This window comes from Colletotrichum fioriniae (genome assembly GCF_027942845.1).
Source record: "Colletotrichum fioriniae strain IMI 355084 chromosome Unknown scaffold_5, whole genome shotgun sequence".
Taxonomy (NCBI): Eukaryota; Fungi; Ascomycota; class Sordariomycetes; order Glomerellales; family Glomerellaceae; genus Colletotrichum; species Colletotrichum fioriniae.
This window is the reverse complement of record NW_027076841.1, coordinates 1,366,261-1,382,456: the sequence shown is the minus strand read 5'-3', so window position 1 is coordinate 1,382,456 and position 16,196 is coordinate 1,366,261. Positions and strand designations below refer to the sequence as shown.

Genomic DNA, 16,196 nt, shown 5'->3' with positions numbered 1-16,196 from the left:
ACGCTCAGACAGAGGCAACTACTGTATGCATATTGTAGACATTCATGTATTCAATGAGATGGCACAATAGGAGATGGTGATACCAGTGACTACACAGCACTCCATACCTAGAGAGTGGAAGTTAAGGTACTATCCGTAGGTACCTAGGTAGAGGTAGGAGAGGAGGGGAAAGCCTTGTCCGTCCTGGTTGCCGTCCCCGACGGAAGGCAGCAAGTACGTACTCGGATCTAGCCCGGATCAAGAAGGCAAGACAGGGGAACTTGTGGCCCAGATCCCTGGTCCAATGCTAAGCGAGCCCACTCGACCGCACTGGCCACATCTCTTTCAATGGAAGTTTCCACTCCCATCCAGGTCCCTGTCCCCTTTCCACCCACCAAGGCTTGTCGCTGGTCGGGAGTCGGGATCCAAGGACAACCGTCAACCACCTGGACGTGTAGTCACAGTTGCAGTGTCGCGTCCTCATTTTCGGGAATGTGGGGACTCGAACCATTGCGCGGGCAAACGTCCCTCCTGTCTCGCAGCGTAGTGTACGAAGTACGGGACATCTACGAATACAGCGTCGTGAGCGTCTACCTACTATACATCTGCCGTGCCCACCTATTCGTCGTATGAAAAAGGCATTCGTGAATACACCACAGTTGGGTGTAACGTAACTACCGTGGACCACCCGAATCATTTATGGACACTTACGCTTCATTCATGACTTGGTACTCCCACACGTAGCTCGTCTATGATAGGTGGGCACAAAAGAAGTAGCACAGCAGGTGATGCGAAAAATCTCGCCGGACTATCAATGGCTTCACCAAAGTGCAAAGGTAAGGTAGCTTCAAACGGTCGTCGTGTTTAAGAGGCACTCGTCGCGCCTGCCCGATACTGCGCTTTGGGGTCTTGCCAGCCATTCAAGGGAGAGCGATAGGTATCCACCCTGATCAGGTGGGTCATGTCAGAGTTTCCTGATTGGCTCATCTGTCATCTTCCTAGCGCCTGCACCGTGCACAGATACCCATGCTCCCGGGGTTCCACTGTTCCGCTCCACCTGGCTAGCTACGTACCGTGGAAAGCCCAAAACAGACGGAACGGAGACAATGCAGCAAATCAGCGGAAGGAAGGCTGGGTGTGTCAAAGTACCTTCACGACTCATCATCCCGACACACTGTGCCCAGTACCTTACGTCTAAGGTCCTCCGTCATCAAGGATGAGGCTCTCTCCTCTTACACACGTTCAACCAGCCTAGACTGGCACAACCTTCACCAATCCGTACAAGACGAAAGTACGGATATTCGCGTCAAGAAGTATCTTCCTTTCGGTCGGCATGGAGTCGAGACAATCCGTCCGAATCTTCAGGTTCCCTCCCTTCACTGGCTACGAATAGCGATACACGTACACGAGCACGGCGCAATAAGTGTGCTTCGCTCACTTGCGGCTCGCCCGTGTCGTACCTACAGTCTCAACCCTTCGTCGAGAATCCCAGCATCGTCTGATTAGTGTGAGACCAAGCGGCCAGCCGGGCGCAAGACCGCACGGTCGCATGGACTCTGAGACCAGCTTGCCTTAGCTAGACCGCTATTCATGTCACAACGACGCACAGCTGCCTTCGAGAATCGCTAGAACAACCACTTGTCTTGCACCCTCTGCAGCCGATACCCGTCCATGTGCCATCTGTCTCTGCCCTCGCGAACGATGTGCTTTACATTGTACAATTACGGATAGCTATACGACGAATCCGGTCTTTCTCCACGTCCTCACACGTCTGAGACAACGTGCCAAATATTGGGCTGCGAGCGAGGGTGCTAGCCATCTGCAAGACTGCGAGACGCAGGTCGTAGAACTACGCCTAGCATCCCGCCTGATATTGAGACGGATCAGTTAAACCAATACCTTAATAGAGGGTGCAGTTCGATAATCATGTAGCTTCCCTTGCCAGGTGGCCACGGATGCTCTCGACGCCACACTGGCCGCTCCAGATGCGAGAAACACGCCATTGTTCAGATGAGGCGGGCCCGGTTGCTGCACAATGCTCCGCCAGCAAACATTTGCATCCACGGCTCGGTCAAACAGCCTATCTTCGGACGGTATCACCCTCTTAGGCTACGAAGGCTATAGCTCGCATCGCAAAGACGCAATGAACTCTCACTTCGGACAAGAAGAAACTGAACATCAAATACACCGAGCGATCCTACTACACCAGCCCTTCAGAAACTGATTCCCACGAGGCTAGGACCACGAAAGCATACCGCCCCGAAGCACCCCCGGGATGGCCTTGTTCGTCTCAAGTTACCGCTCACGGTAACATGAACCTTTGTAGGGCTTTCAGTCCATGATGCAACCCAGCTGAGGACCAAGAAAGCTGATGCCTCCCGACTCCCTTGCCTAATGGAACACGTTTGGGGTCAAGGCACCGGCCAATGGACAGCTTCAGACATTTGCGTGGATACGGTTGACGAAACTGTCAGAGCACGTCAACCCAGTTTTCTGGGACTAAGAAAACCTTGGACATATCGCGCCTCTTTTGATCATTAAGCATACCAATTGCTACGCACTATAGGATTTGACTCGACACCTTATCCATTCAGCCCAGCATCCACACTCACTTACAAGCAAAGAAAAATCCCATCACGCAGGCAACCTGGTCTGACTCCTGAGAAGCAGAATCGGGCAAGAAGCAAGGGTTCTGGAACGCCCGAGAATTCCAGTTACGACTCACTGCTGGGAGATGGTGGAAAGCCTCAACCGTTTGGAGGCGCTTCTCTTCCTGGCCTTACCTACCAATGGGTTGAGCTCTGCAGCACGCCAAACGGCAATCACCTTCGAGACGAAGATCAGCGTCTCCATTCTGACCTAGTCTTGTCCACTTTCTCATTGGCGGGCCTATCCCCAGACAAGATCACCAAATCCGCTCGGGGTGGGGGATCGTTCCCACTGGTCAATGCTCAACCCGCCCGGTGGCACAACTTAAAACCAAATCAACCGGGTGGAAGTTGAATACCTACTTTACTGTGCAGTAGACACTCGCGGATGTGTCGAAGTTTGAGCAAAGGTTTTGCTGCTCTATTCAGAAGTCCCCACGTCTCATTACCAACAGTCCCTGGCTCCCTGCCACCGACAGTCAGGGGCCTTCCGGAAATAACTTTCGCGGATGCATCTTCACCCCAGTGACCCCACCGGCGACTAACTCTCCGTGCTACCTGGTTGCACGTCATTACCAGATTACACTCTTGAATTCAAACACCGACAAATCCCGGCCAGAACTACCTACCCGATCAACTCGTACAACCATGCATATCCGTAAACAGAGCTTGAATCTGAAGTGTACGGAAAGACACCCAAGCAAACCCAATACCTAGTCGAGTCATCCGGAAGCTCTGCAAGCGCAAATAAACAGGTCGTTTCTGCGATTAGTCGTGACGATACTTGTATACTTTTGTCATTGGCCTTGTTCGTCTACGGAGAACTCCTCCAGGACCGTCGGGCAACCCACTTCCAACCAAGAACCCGTTCTCTATCCGTTTTGTGGCATGACTCGAGCACAGCCTGGAGCTTCTATCTTAATGCTTATTGCCGAAGAACAACTCTTGCGTCATAGGTGCTCTTATCCAAGACCCGATACTGGTCGAAGGCTATCATGTTACAGTCGAGCAATAAGGATGCCGTGTGGTATCTCGAGGCTCGAATTCGGCTCTAGATGGCGAAAGTGAAGCGATGATATCATACCATCCTCGTTTGGATCAGATGCCAGCCCGGCACATTTTCTTGCAAAGTGGTTTCGGTGAGGTAAAGGACCACGACGGTCACGCTTCTGTCGGCCAATCCACCATCGCTGTCCGATCTGCAAGATCGTTGCACGATGTCCTTTTCTCACCGCCGCATTGACACTTGTCGCAGGAGGGCATTGGACTGGCGCTTGCCTGTGTCGGGGAAAGCCTCATCCGCCGTGTGCCCGTTCATCCTCTCTCTCTCGTCCGTATAGTTAATAATGCTCATTGCTCTAGTCAGTTCACCGACGGCGGGAGATCCCACCCCGGCTCTGGCGCCGCTAATACTGTGGTAGGTTCGAGGCTGTGGTTACACAAAGACTTTGCTAGCCTTACGGCCATGCTCAAAAAAGTTTTCAAATAGTCACCAAACAGAGCTTAGTTATTTGAGACGAAGAAAGCTCGGGCACTGCTGACTACCGAATAGACCACTGGGGAGGTGGTCACGGATGAAGGTTATCCTTCTTTTTTAGTTGTAATTCCCCTGTCCATGGGTCGGCCATGGTCGTCGTCGTCGCGGGGTGGCTGATCAAGAAGAATAGGTAGCTCCGGCTGAACCAGCGAAAAATTAAAGTTGCACTCTATAATGGCCCGAAAAAAACTGATAGCTTTTTTTTTTTTACGCGCGAGAAGAAGAAAATTTCTTTGTTCCCAGGCCACCGGGATATGGGCGACGTTCGGCTCTTGTGCCTTCTTACGCCCGTAACTCTATCTCGAATGAATCACGCCAATGAGTGGCTGTGCCTGGTCTGGACTTTTTAGAAAAAGTGTGTGGGTGGTAGAGTAAAATAGTTTAGAAAACAGAACAAGCTTTTGGCTTGTCACGGCTTGGTGAGATGATTTCACCACTGTGTAGGTTTTTGCTATAGTCGGGGGCGTGTCTTTTCGTAGTTTCTTCTCAACTACCGGTTGGTTCAAGAGCTATCTGGTTGTCTGCCGTCAGAGGTGTGTGTGTGTGCTGCTTCTTCTTCTTCTTCCGCACTTTGGAGGGCTGGCTGGGACCTCCGTCGCGGGTGTCCCATCCCGTTTGAACCTTGTTGGGAATGGACGGCGACCTGTTAGTGAGGGTTGGCGGTTTAGCCGGTCCCATGTCTTGGAGTAAGCTTGTTTGTGAGAGTTTTCTGTCGACGGGGCGGCTTGCTTTTCCCCGTCGTTCTTCAGGCTATCTGCTACTCTTGGGAAAGCTTGTGGAAGCTTGGGAAGGCTATGCTGAGATGCGGGATCATGGGAATCCTCGAGTGCCGTGGGAGTGGGTTCTCTGCGCATAGGTGTAATCTCCCTTCCCAAGGATGCCAACCTAGCTGAGAAGAGGAAGCTAAGAGGAGCATGCTAGAGCTTCGTCTGGTTACCGTGGTCTGGGACACTGCCGGCAGGTGCCATGTGAAGAGGGAGACTGTCACGCGCTTTATGGCAGATGGGTCTCGACTACCCAATGTATCGCGGACGGCCGTGAGGCTATCGTAATTGTTTTGAACTCGGTGGATCCTACTCAGGAGACTGGGGATCAGCTAGGCCGTGTCTGTTGTCAAAGATTCACAGATGATTGCCACAGAGTTACGGCTGGTAGAGCCCGCTGGCGGGGACACCAGCGTGATCGAAGGTTTCAATGACACGAAGAGAGGTGACCAAGTCACAGGAGCTTCCACAGATGCTAGTAAGATTAATCGATTCACAAGAGGCCCATGCGCATTCCGAAATAAGAGCGAGAGGAGGCTGCAGGAACGGTAGGGACAGAACAGTTGTAGAATGCCTAGTGGAGAATATAGAAGAGTATTTTGAGTAAAGGAAGCAATTCGAGCCATTGACGCTGTCGAGCTCTTCTTATCTTGCTTGCCTGTCATGGCGATGAAAGAACAAGCGTTCCAGGTCAGTGGCAGATCAATAGACGCTGCTTCATCATAGTAAACATTCAACATGCCCAAATTTCAGTTCTCCTCCCGTGCCCCTCCTACGGGAGCTTCGTTCATATGTGTATTGTCTCCTCGCGACGGCAGAGTGTTGAGTTCGCACAGGAAGGAATTGCCATGGCTGTCTTTTCGAGCGTCGGTTTCCCGGATATCATCGGCTGAGATGTCTTGATACGCAGCATTTAAAGACGTGTAAATAAGTAGTAAGGATGTCAGCAAGAACCTCAAACCATACACAATCTGGGGGAACTGGGGAGGATCGGGGCCCACTGGTTATACGTCGAGGGCAAGTTACGACTGGTTGATTTCAGAGGTCTTGACAAGGCGAACGACCAGCCACGTCGATGAAGATCACGGCGATTTTGAGGAAGAGAATTTCCCCCTACGCCTTCCTGTTCGAGAGTAGTATTACTACCGGAAAGTACCAGAAACATGTAGAGAGGGAAGACGCCGATTAAGCGCCTGTATGTAGAAGATTCGTGATGTGCCTTTCGATGCTCTAGAGTTGGGTCGTTACTCAACTTTTCGCTGTTTACGGTTCGAGCTATGCGCCGCCGACCTCTTCAAAGCCCTTCGAGTTTGTAGAGAAGACGATATAGAGCGGGGTGTCCGCCCTTGTCATACAAATCAATACATCTGCAGACATCCAGGATGTCGTTACAGCCTTTTCCATGCCCTCTGGCTCTCACGCTGCAAAGTGCGTTTCTACCACAGTCGGTAAGAAGAATCACGGTACTCTGAAGTCCTGACCACATTGCTTTCCATCTCACTCTAAGATTCAGCAGTATGCTTGTATTTCTGTATTTTTCCTATCACGTAGTTCGCACAGCTTCAGTGTTCTCGACTTCAAGTCTCTAAAGTTGCCAAGCGATTTGAAGCTGGAGGCAAATATTCGAGGTCGTACATGGTTGTTCCAAATCCAGCTCAGGCTGGATGATCCTGTTTTATAAACAGGAGATGCGTCGCACACATATCGATCCCGATAACACCCGTTCCCGCATTGGATCAGCAAAATCCATTCCGTACAATCTGCCGGCAACCCTGCACGGGTGTACGATCATCGTAGAAGTACGGTAAGTGTGCTGCCAGTGAGTTTTCAGGGCTCTCCCAGCATCAGCCTCTACTGGTCCCGTGACCTGATAGAGATACATTTTCCGGATTAGCCGCCGTCTTAATGTCCGTCACGGTAGCTGTTAATACAAGTGTCCATTTGAGTACCTCGAGGAGTTACAGTCATCTGATCGATCCGGGAAGCATGTTGAGCTGGTGACAAAAGCTAAGTCCGAGAAGACATCGCTCGATTGCTTGGACTATAACGAATACATATGATGGGTGGTCACTTGACTACCCAGCGTGGTAGCCTTGTTCCCGCTCCGAAATTTGGAAGTTGTCACACATCCGGCGGCTTCCTTGATGTGTCCGCATCATGGCCGATTTTAACAAATGTCATTGCCCTACTGACTTAAGTCAGTCTAAATTGCGGAAGAATGCCTCAGAGTCAACCTTTTGAACACCACGCCATATATGGCGGCGTAACCAGAGAGGTGACTGACACACTTCAGCATATTCTTTTAAGGAACGACCAGTATCTTTGCACCATTCTGTGTTTGAAGATTGATATATCATCGAACTCCACAGGCCTTGTTCCTCCATCCGTTTCCACTCGCAGGTTCATCTCAGTGGAATACTCGAAGGCTGCGGAAGACATAACCAAAGAACCCATTGAACCGAAAGGCATAATCGCTAGGATACTGGAGAACCCTAACAGATAGCGTCATTACACTTTCCGAAGTGGCCTTCTGAGACGTATCTACTCCGTGACATAACTCAATTGGAACAAGGGAGATAACCGTACCAAATAGAAAAAGACCATGTCTGGAATGCCCGTAATCTCTTATATAAGTTTGAATTTCCGTCGGCTACTCAGGAGTTTGGAGGGGGGCGGTGGAGATGTTCCATGCCGCCGAGTATAGTACTCGAGCACTCTACTTGTTGATGGTTATTGCTTGAGAGATCCCTCTGGAACAATGGCCGAGACATTAGCTAGTGTGTTCCACGAACTGAACATGTTCCAGTTGAAAGAGGACCCACCTATGGCTATTGATCTTGACAGTAAAACCAAAGAGGTGCTGGGCATACCACCTTGGCGAGGTTGTTCGCAGGGAGTGGGTCCCCAACATATTGACATTACAAGTAGATCTCCGAAACAGAGTTCCTTGAGGATATCCCTTAGAAATAATGTCAGCAGGTAAGTTATGCGGCTCAGACACTGCTTGTAAACTGCTTTTCCTCAAGAGTTTGCGCGGAACTAAATCTTTGGCAGTTTTCTTTTAAGATGTAGTAGCAGCACGAAACTCGAGACAGATCAGTTGACTCGAAAACGAAAGAAGAATGTAAACAGCAGCCATCCGGATTCACCTGGTACGGCCAAGGTACATCTGTTTCTAATGCCGTGTACAGCGCAAACGGAGCTCGTGAACGACCAAACGGGGCTATTCACGCTGTTGCCTGTCGCGGTGACCGCGTACATGACACCAATATCTCCTCAGGCCGTTTCGAAAAATTCGTAACGCACGTTCATGTATCGAGGCGACTAACTATGCGGCCATGTATTTCGGATATCATCGCGTCGAGTGAAATCACTCCATAGCACAATCTCTTTCCAGACCACGTCCAGATCCCCATGAATAATGTAAGTTCATCTTACAGCCTCATCTACGGTGACATAGATCAGCGAAATCGAGATTCTGACATGCTCATTAAAACAAGCAGTTCTCTGAGCCGCAACCTATATCTACCTACCCATCATTGACCCTTCTCATTCATCGAGGATGGCTCTCCCAGCCCTGATTGCTAACCACTACCCTCTTCCCCCTTCACAAATACATATTCAAAGAAACTTGGTAAACGAAAAAACTACGTCCTACATCCCATCACGAACGTCTTTGACGATCCCCCACAAGACATCGAGCGGGGTCCGAGCAACTGAAGTCGGACGACCCGGCCGCGCCGCCCCACCCTCACCCCGCCGCGTCCTCGGACTTGCCCGGAAATCTTATCTTATCACAACCCCGCCCCGCGCCCGACACCCCTCCGCGGCGCGCATATCTGATCATCACGACGTTCTCCTCTCACTCTCACTCATACTCACATCAACCCAGCATATGTCTCATAACTTCTCCCACCTAAACCACTAAACCTCCTCCAATCTCACCAATAACAGGGACTCATACCTCTCATCAACTCTCTCTCACACCTCAGTCATCTACAGCCGCTCAAGACACAGCCATCCAAAATGCAAGCCCCCTCCCCAGAACTCAAAATCTCCCCGCCGCTCCTAAACTCAGCAAACCCATGGTGCACAACCCTCGACGACCTTCAACGACTCCACGCATGCCCCCACACAGGCGCCCTCACGACACGAACCTCCCTCCTCGCAGGCTTCGCCCACGACGACGCAAGCCACCAATACGTCTTCTTCGACCCCACCACCACGAACCCCTCCGCGGCGCCAAACTCGTCCACCCCGGAAGCGCCCCTGTTCCCAACTCGGCCCCGCGGACGTCGCGTCCCTGAACAACCTGGGCTACTCCCCGTTACCCCTTCAAACCTATCTAGACTTCATCAGCCAACTTCCAGAAACTCCTCCCATCAAAGGTGACCACGGCAACCACGGCCACCATGGTCACCACCGCAAACTCATCATCATATCCGTCACAGGCTCCCCCTCAGAGATTGCACAATGCTACGCCCTCATCGCCTCCTTCTCCTCCACAACAACCCACCCGCTCGCAATGGAAATAAATCTCTCGTGCCCCAACATCGCCACCGCCGCCCCGCCAGCCTCGGACCGGGCCCAGCTACTCGCCTACCTCGCGGCTCTACCCCGGGACCCCCTCATTCCCATCGGCCTTAAGACGCCGCCCTACACCCACTTGGCGCACTACGCCGAGCTCATCGCCGCGCTGCGCGAGGACTCCACCGTCGTCACCCCAAAGGCCATGCTCAAGGTGCCCTGCAAGATCAGCTTCATCACCGCCGTCAACACGCTCGGCTCGTGTCTCTTGCTCGAAGCCGGCGACTCGCGACTTCCGGGGTCTGGATTCGGTGGGATGGCGGGGGCGCCTTTGCATCCGCTGGCTCTGGGGAACGTAAAGACCATTGCAGAGTTAGTCGCGCGAGAGCCAGAGTTGTTGCACATCAAGGTCATTGGCGTCGGTGGCGTCTCGGACGCTGATGGGTTCAGGCGGATGAAGAGTGTTGGTGCGTATGCTGTTGCCGTCGGGACGGCATTAGGAAGAGAAGGAATAGAAGTCTTTGAAAAGATAGCTTCTGGGCTTGGGAACCATTGAGTGCGGCCGTGGGCGGCATCCTGTGATATCGTGACGTTCACGGAATGATGGGCAAAGTTCATACAGTTGAGTGCGTGGAATGTTAATCATAACTTTTATTCATTGAACGTCATTATCATTGGGTATATAGCAATTAATATAAAAGGCTCGTAGGCCTGTTGTCGCACAAATAATCAAAACATATCGCTCGCTCATACTGTCTGAGATTGATGGGTATCGTTGCTCCCCTCAGATCCTTTGCTGGAGCCATTCTTTTCTTCAGAATGCTCTACTACTGGTGGCGTAGTGCTCTCATCGTTGGTCCTCCCAAAGGGAGAAATCTTGCTGAAAATGCTGCCTCGCTTGCCCTTGGCTGCAATCGTGGAAAGCGTTCGCCTACGCCTCCTAATTTGGCTATTGATGTCGATCTCGTCCTGCCCGGAGACACGCTCCTCGGGGGATATGTAGGAGTGGGCAGGGTCTGTCATCGTCTGGGCGTCCCGCACAAAGACAAGCCATATGGGGTAGAAGCCTGTGAGAACGAACAGGGCGACGATGATGACGAACGAAAGTTGCACTGACACGCCGCTATTGATGACGGCGTAGACAATGTATGGGAAGAACGCTGCGCCGGAGCCGCCCATAGTGATGAAGGCGGCAGCACGCTTAGTACGCCTGCCTTGACCGCGAAGGCCGATGGCGAAGATCAGGGGCCAGACAGGTCCCTCGGCGAAGTAGAAGAGGATGACGACGATCATGAGGAGGTTCGGATCCGATGGCTGCAAGACGACAGTGAGGAGGGCGAACAAGATGGAGAGACCGACGCTGATGGCCAGCCACGTTCTCGGTTTTGGCATGCGCGGGTTGCGCACCGAGAGATATGTGAGGTAGGCAACAATGAATCGCGAAATGGCGAAGACACTGTGCGCAATAAGATGATAATCAGTAACACCTATCGTAAGCCCTGGAGGTTTGTCACTGTTCTCGCCTGGGTTTGTATCGGCATTCGTAGCCGCAACACCACCATCTTCCTGATTCGGGAGGATGGCTATAGTGAGTGCGCGGAAGAAAATGTTGTTGCTTTCTTGGCAAGCGACATACGTCCACTGACCAAGGACGGCCAGCATCAAACTCCATGTGCGCAACTGCAAGCCGCCGATGCTACGCTTCTGAGGATTGACTGGAAGCCGGTCTGCCGATTCTTGCAACTCGTTGTCATTTAACTCTGGGAGCGGCATGTAGTAGAAGAACAGGCCGAGGGCGACGCAAAGCAGTGTGATGGCCAGATACGTCCATTGTACGTTCAGCAGCGTCACGGAGTCTGAGCCACCCTGGTTGGTGATCTTTGTGAAGAAAACTCTTTGGGCCATTAGGCCGCTCAGAACGGAGCCTACACCTTGTACGCCTTGGGCGAGAAGTAGTCGTGTTTCTCCGTACTCTGGCGGCCCGCAGAGAATCAAGAAAGCGTTGGCGCCTGTCTCGAGGACAGACAAGCCAAAGCCAACCACGAAGTTGCTGAGTAGGAAACCGCCCCAGGACTTGGTGACAGCTGATGGCCAGAAAATGATGGTTCCCACACCGTAGAAGCATAGCCCAACGATGAAAGTGACCTTGAAGCCACCAACACTTTCCGCGTCGCGTTTGTTGTTCTTGCGGTTTCTTCGATGATGTTCGTCTCGCCTTAAAATCCATTCTCCCACCAACAAGGGACCAAAGAAGTAACCACCGCCAAAATAGGCGGTTGTGAGGCCTAGAGTTTGTGCAACGGTCATGCCTGACACGCCAGAGATGACGTTATTGAGGGTGTTGAGCAGACCGTAGGAAATACCCCACATCACGAATAGGATTGTGACCACCAAGCAGTATCGGAGTGATTCTTGAGCGTCACACTTGACCATGCTCTTGGGGCGTTTCATGTTGACAAAGCCAAAGTAAATCGTGTTTTCTCTGCTCGTTGCGATAGAGGCTCGGTTGGCGACGCCGCCAATCCTGCCCGCCCCGGTGGCCTCATATTCGGCCAACGTCATATCTGGTGTTGTCAAGAACTCGAGTGCTGTCATGTCGTTCACATCCGCGTTTGCCGCTGCGCTCATATCTCGGCTGGCGCGATGCGTTGCGGGGGGCTCTTGGATGTTGACTGAGCCACGATAGTTCGGACTTGTCGGTGATACAAGGCCGTCGCTGCCGGTGCGATTTCTAGGGCTGTCCAGGGCGTCTTTTTCGGTCTGCGTGCTCGACCTCGTTCCATCCGGGTCTATGATCATGGCGGGCAGGATCTTAATAATCAATGGCTTGAGGGTAGGGATGCACGCGCAAGCCATTCCTACGTTAACCTCCACGGCAGACCACATAAATGACAAGGACGAATTCCAAGCAAAGTCGGGTGTGCCACCAAAGTGAGAACTCGGATCGCTAGACACGCCGCCGGTGGGAACCGAGCTGACGGCTTGTTGTAGGTAGTAAATTCGGACGACGTCCACAATAGTGACGAAGATACCGATAGTGAAGGTGAGTACGAGAATAATCTTTTGCCTCGGTGGCAATCGCATACCCGTGAGAACTGGGATCGGCAAGGCTAGGATGGCTAAATCGGTAACGATGTTGATGGGAGCAGAGCAGATAAATTCCGTCAACAGCGGAATACATTGTGAAGTATCCCGCCATATTTCCCATGCTGCCTGAACCGGCCGACATTGGAAGATGTTGATGAGGGTTAATACAGCCCCTGCTAGGTTTACGATGCCCAGAGTCACCCATGAGGCAAACCGAAGCACCTTTTTCGTGTTTTTGGAAAGGCGGAGGTAAAAGATCAGAATACTGGTCTTGGTCGCCATCAGGGCGGGATTCTGCAAATGTGTAAGTAATGCACCTCAGCCAGTTGTGTGTCAGCATAACAGCAGTACTCACATAGAGTATTGAAAAAACATATTCGCACGCTCGTAAAGAATTCCAGTGGCCCGAGGGTATATCGTCGTCGTAGCGACCCAAGCCTTTTCGTGTACCAAAACAAATGGTGAAGGACAATCCAAATGCAATCATCCAGGCAAAGAACATAATCTTATCGTCCCAGCTGACATTTCTGACAATCCATCGCCGGCAGAACAGACGGGCAGCAACCATGACACTCGCTAAGACGAATGTTGCGGCTGTCACGGCAAAGACTGCCGGACCGCGATCCGGGACGCTATCATCTGCGGCATCGGCAGATGACATGCTCGGCGAGAAGTGGCGACCAACCTGGGGAGCTCGAGGGAGATTCACCACCACGGAGGTTTGGCGAGAGGTGTAGGGTGGTTAACTAGACACCGATGACAACCATGCCATGACTTTGGGCTCTGACACATGGACGCAGTCGAATGAGTTGGTGTTGGCGCGCAATTTCGCTCGATGTCGAAAAACCTCGGATGGACAGGGTCGGTGGTGGTGCTACTGTTCGCGGGGTGAGATCAGAAAAGCGGAGGGGCTCTAAAGCTTTGTTCTGGCGGATTCGAGGCGTTTTTGGAGAAAAAGTCGGGGTCGGGCGAATTCGTCAATGCAGAGTGCAAGTCCTAGTGAATCGGGCGGAACGCAAAAGGCTGGAGTAGGGAAGTTGTGAGTTTGAGCGTCGGGTAGCAGTCGTCCAATCCTTCTAGCTGCAAGCTTGCGCGAATATCTTCGTAACCGGCAGTTCGAGTGGTGTGTGATGTCCGACAAAGCCGCGGCGCGTAATTGGCAGACACGGAGGGCGCAGCGTCATACAAGCCGTTGGCGAGGTTAGCGGCAGTGGAGGCGAAGACGGCCGGCAAGGCAAACGTAACGAAGATTGCTGGCCGTAAGCGAGGGACACAGATAGACAGGCCAGCAGGAGAAGCTCTGAATGTTTGGCGAGGGGGAGAAGGGGAGGAAAAGAGTGTCGAGATAGAAAAGTCGAAAATACGGGATGGGATAGTTGGAGCAAAGAACTACAGCTTTCGTCGAGGCGAGTTAAACCGTAAGTGATATTGGGCGCCTTCTCTGCAGGCTAATGCTTGTCTAAGGTGTGGTGCCGGTTCGGTAATGGCTGGTTGGACAGTTGACTTGTGGATGGTTTGCGTTGACGGGGCCGTCGCGTGGGCTGGTGGACTCGTGCTCCTCTTTCAGTTGTCGCGGTTGCATTCCCACCGCCTATGGCAGCCGTTGCAGAGTTTTCCGATCGAGGACAAAGGCGAGCCGCGATGGAGGTTGTAGTTCTGGCGAAAAGATACTTTGGTAGGTACTATGGGGTCCCTTGGTACAATGGAGCGTCTGAGTGGGTGACGATGCGGATTGATGGGGACCAGAGGCAGGGCGGTCGTGGCGGGCTGAGCTCGTGGGAGTGGCAGAGCGAGATTGGTCGTGGGCCCTTTGGAGTCTCCAGTACCGCGGGAATCCACCGTGGCGGTGACTGGCAATGGTCACTGGTTGACTGACTGGACTGGTTGGACTGAAGTGATGCGGGATACCTAGGATGACCAGACGTGGAGGACAGGTGGTGATGACAACCTGTCCGTAGGTTCTAACCGTTTGGATTGAATTAGGTTCAAAACTACCCGTTGTGTGGTGCGTACTAGGAGATATGGTTTGATGGGCAAAAGGCAATAATATGCGTATCGGGTCGGGTCGGTGGTCGGTGGACGAAGGAGACGTGAGGGAAGTCGAAAGAGGCGGGAAAATCAAACGGTGTGCTGCGGCGGTGGAACTTCCGCAGGTTCGGCGGTGCGCATTGGCGTGTTGGAAGTTTGGAACTCCTGTCAGTCACTGCGTACTGCGTAGAATCAGCCGGTCTTTTCTCTTTTTTCTTTCTGCAAACCTTGTGCGAGGACGGGAGGCAGAAGAGGAGGAGAGACGGAAGAAACGTTGGGTTCGCGCCAGGCCGTTCAGTGCTAGGTCAGCAAACCTCGGGCGATACTTGGCAGCTGGGTGCTTGCAGATGCGAAGGGAAAGTACCCACAGCGAATGAGGTACTTTGAGTACATAGTCAAAGTAAGTACTTGGCAAAAGAATGGAATGCGGCGGGCTTGCAGTAGCGTAGACACTACCCTAGGCACTCCGTAGCCGGTACGGACTGGCGCAATAATGGGCGGTGGGCGATGACATAGAAACGTCGATCCTCGGCGCCCTACAAGCCAATCAGCCATCTGGTCACGGCGGGTTTACCCCGGATTCTGGACCTTTTCGGGCCAAGTTGGACGAGGATTCAATGGACTCCTCCCACCCGGACCCAGGCACACCCAGGATGAGAGATTGTGAGACGAGGAAAAGCTTCTTAGCCTCCTCCATCGCTCTGCTCCATGATCCATCTGCAACTTGCAAGGATACAAAAGGTTGCAGGGACTGACTGCGAGGAGAGGGGGAAAAAGGAAAAAGAGCACTTCAACAGAATGGGAGTAGGAGTGAGCATTGAGCGGCAAGTGGCTCGGGAAAAGGCGGGTTTGTACTTTGTAGTGCACTACGTACCTTATCCGTAAGAAACCTTGGGCCGGAAGTCGAAAAAGTGATCCAATATCTGCACCCCATAGTACTCCGTATAGTAGGCACTTTACCCAGTACTCTATCCGTCAGGCAAGCCGCAAGGTGATGGTAACCGGAGCCGAGAGGGAAGGGAGGGACTCAGGGAGACCTTGAGAATTGGCAACCTTGAAAACGAAAGATAGCCAGTCATCCGCTCCACAAGATCAATCCACTCGAGAGAATTACTAAGGATGGCTGCCCACAAAACCGGTTGACGACTCGCAGCTTCTCCCCCTTTCCCCTCAGTGGCCTCCAGTGTTGAGTGGCCTCCGTTGCGTGACTCCGTACGAAGCAGTGGAAGCCTCCCGCTTTTGGCCCATTGAGGGTGCGAGTCCGAAGTCTTGTCGTCGAGTCCTGAAAAGCAGGATCCGGCTCATTGGGAACGCCAACCTAAACTGAGTCAATGGTCTTTTGCCACAACTCGCCCTCCTCATCATCCGAGATCCCATTCCCTGCCTTGAGGCCGATTGTGTTCCGCCCAGAATACCTCTCGTCGGCTTGTCTATCTGCCTCGGCGATATCGTGGTGCAATATCGAGGTATTCCGTGGAGAGACAAGAAAAAACACGCAAGTGTGGATGGCGTCCTAGTAGAGTGGAGAAACGTCACTTCGTTCCGTGTTTCTATTTGCGGCATCAGAGGACGGGACAGTGAGAAAGGAAGTAAGAAAATTAAAGACCAAAAAAAAAAACCCCTTCG

At 52.4% G+C, this 16,196-nt stretch overlaps 2 protein-coding genes across 2 annotated transcripts; one reads left to right on the top strand and one right to left on the bottom strand.

Moving 5' to 3' along the window:
- Positions 1-8,954: 8,954 nt before the first annotated feature.
- On the top strand, positions 8,955-10,164 carry URA1 (dihydroorotate dehydrogenase; the record flags this gene model as incomplete). Its single annotated transcript, XM_065757293.1, has 3 exons — positions 8,955-9,222; positions 9,278-9,922; positions 10,157-10,164. The coding sequence occupies 3 exons, from the start codon at positions 8,955-8,957 to the stop codon at positions 10,162-10,164; spliced, it is 921 nt and encodes a 306-aa protein (XP_065614062.1).
- A 38-nt stretch (positions 10,165-10,202) lies between these two features.
- Positions 10,203-12,824, bottom strand: N0V96_005068 (uncharacterized protein; the record flags this gene model as incomplete). The annotated part of the gene is made up of 1 exon (XM_053191232.2): positions 10,203-12,824. The coding sequence occupies one exon, from the start codon at positions 12,822-12,824 to the stop codon at positions 10,203-10,205; it is 2,622 nt and encodes an 873-aa protein (XP_053051215.1).
- Positions 12,825-16,196: the final 3,372 nt, after the last annotated feature.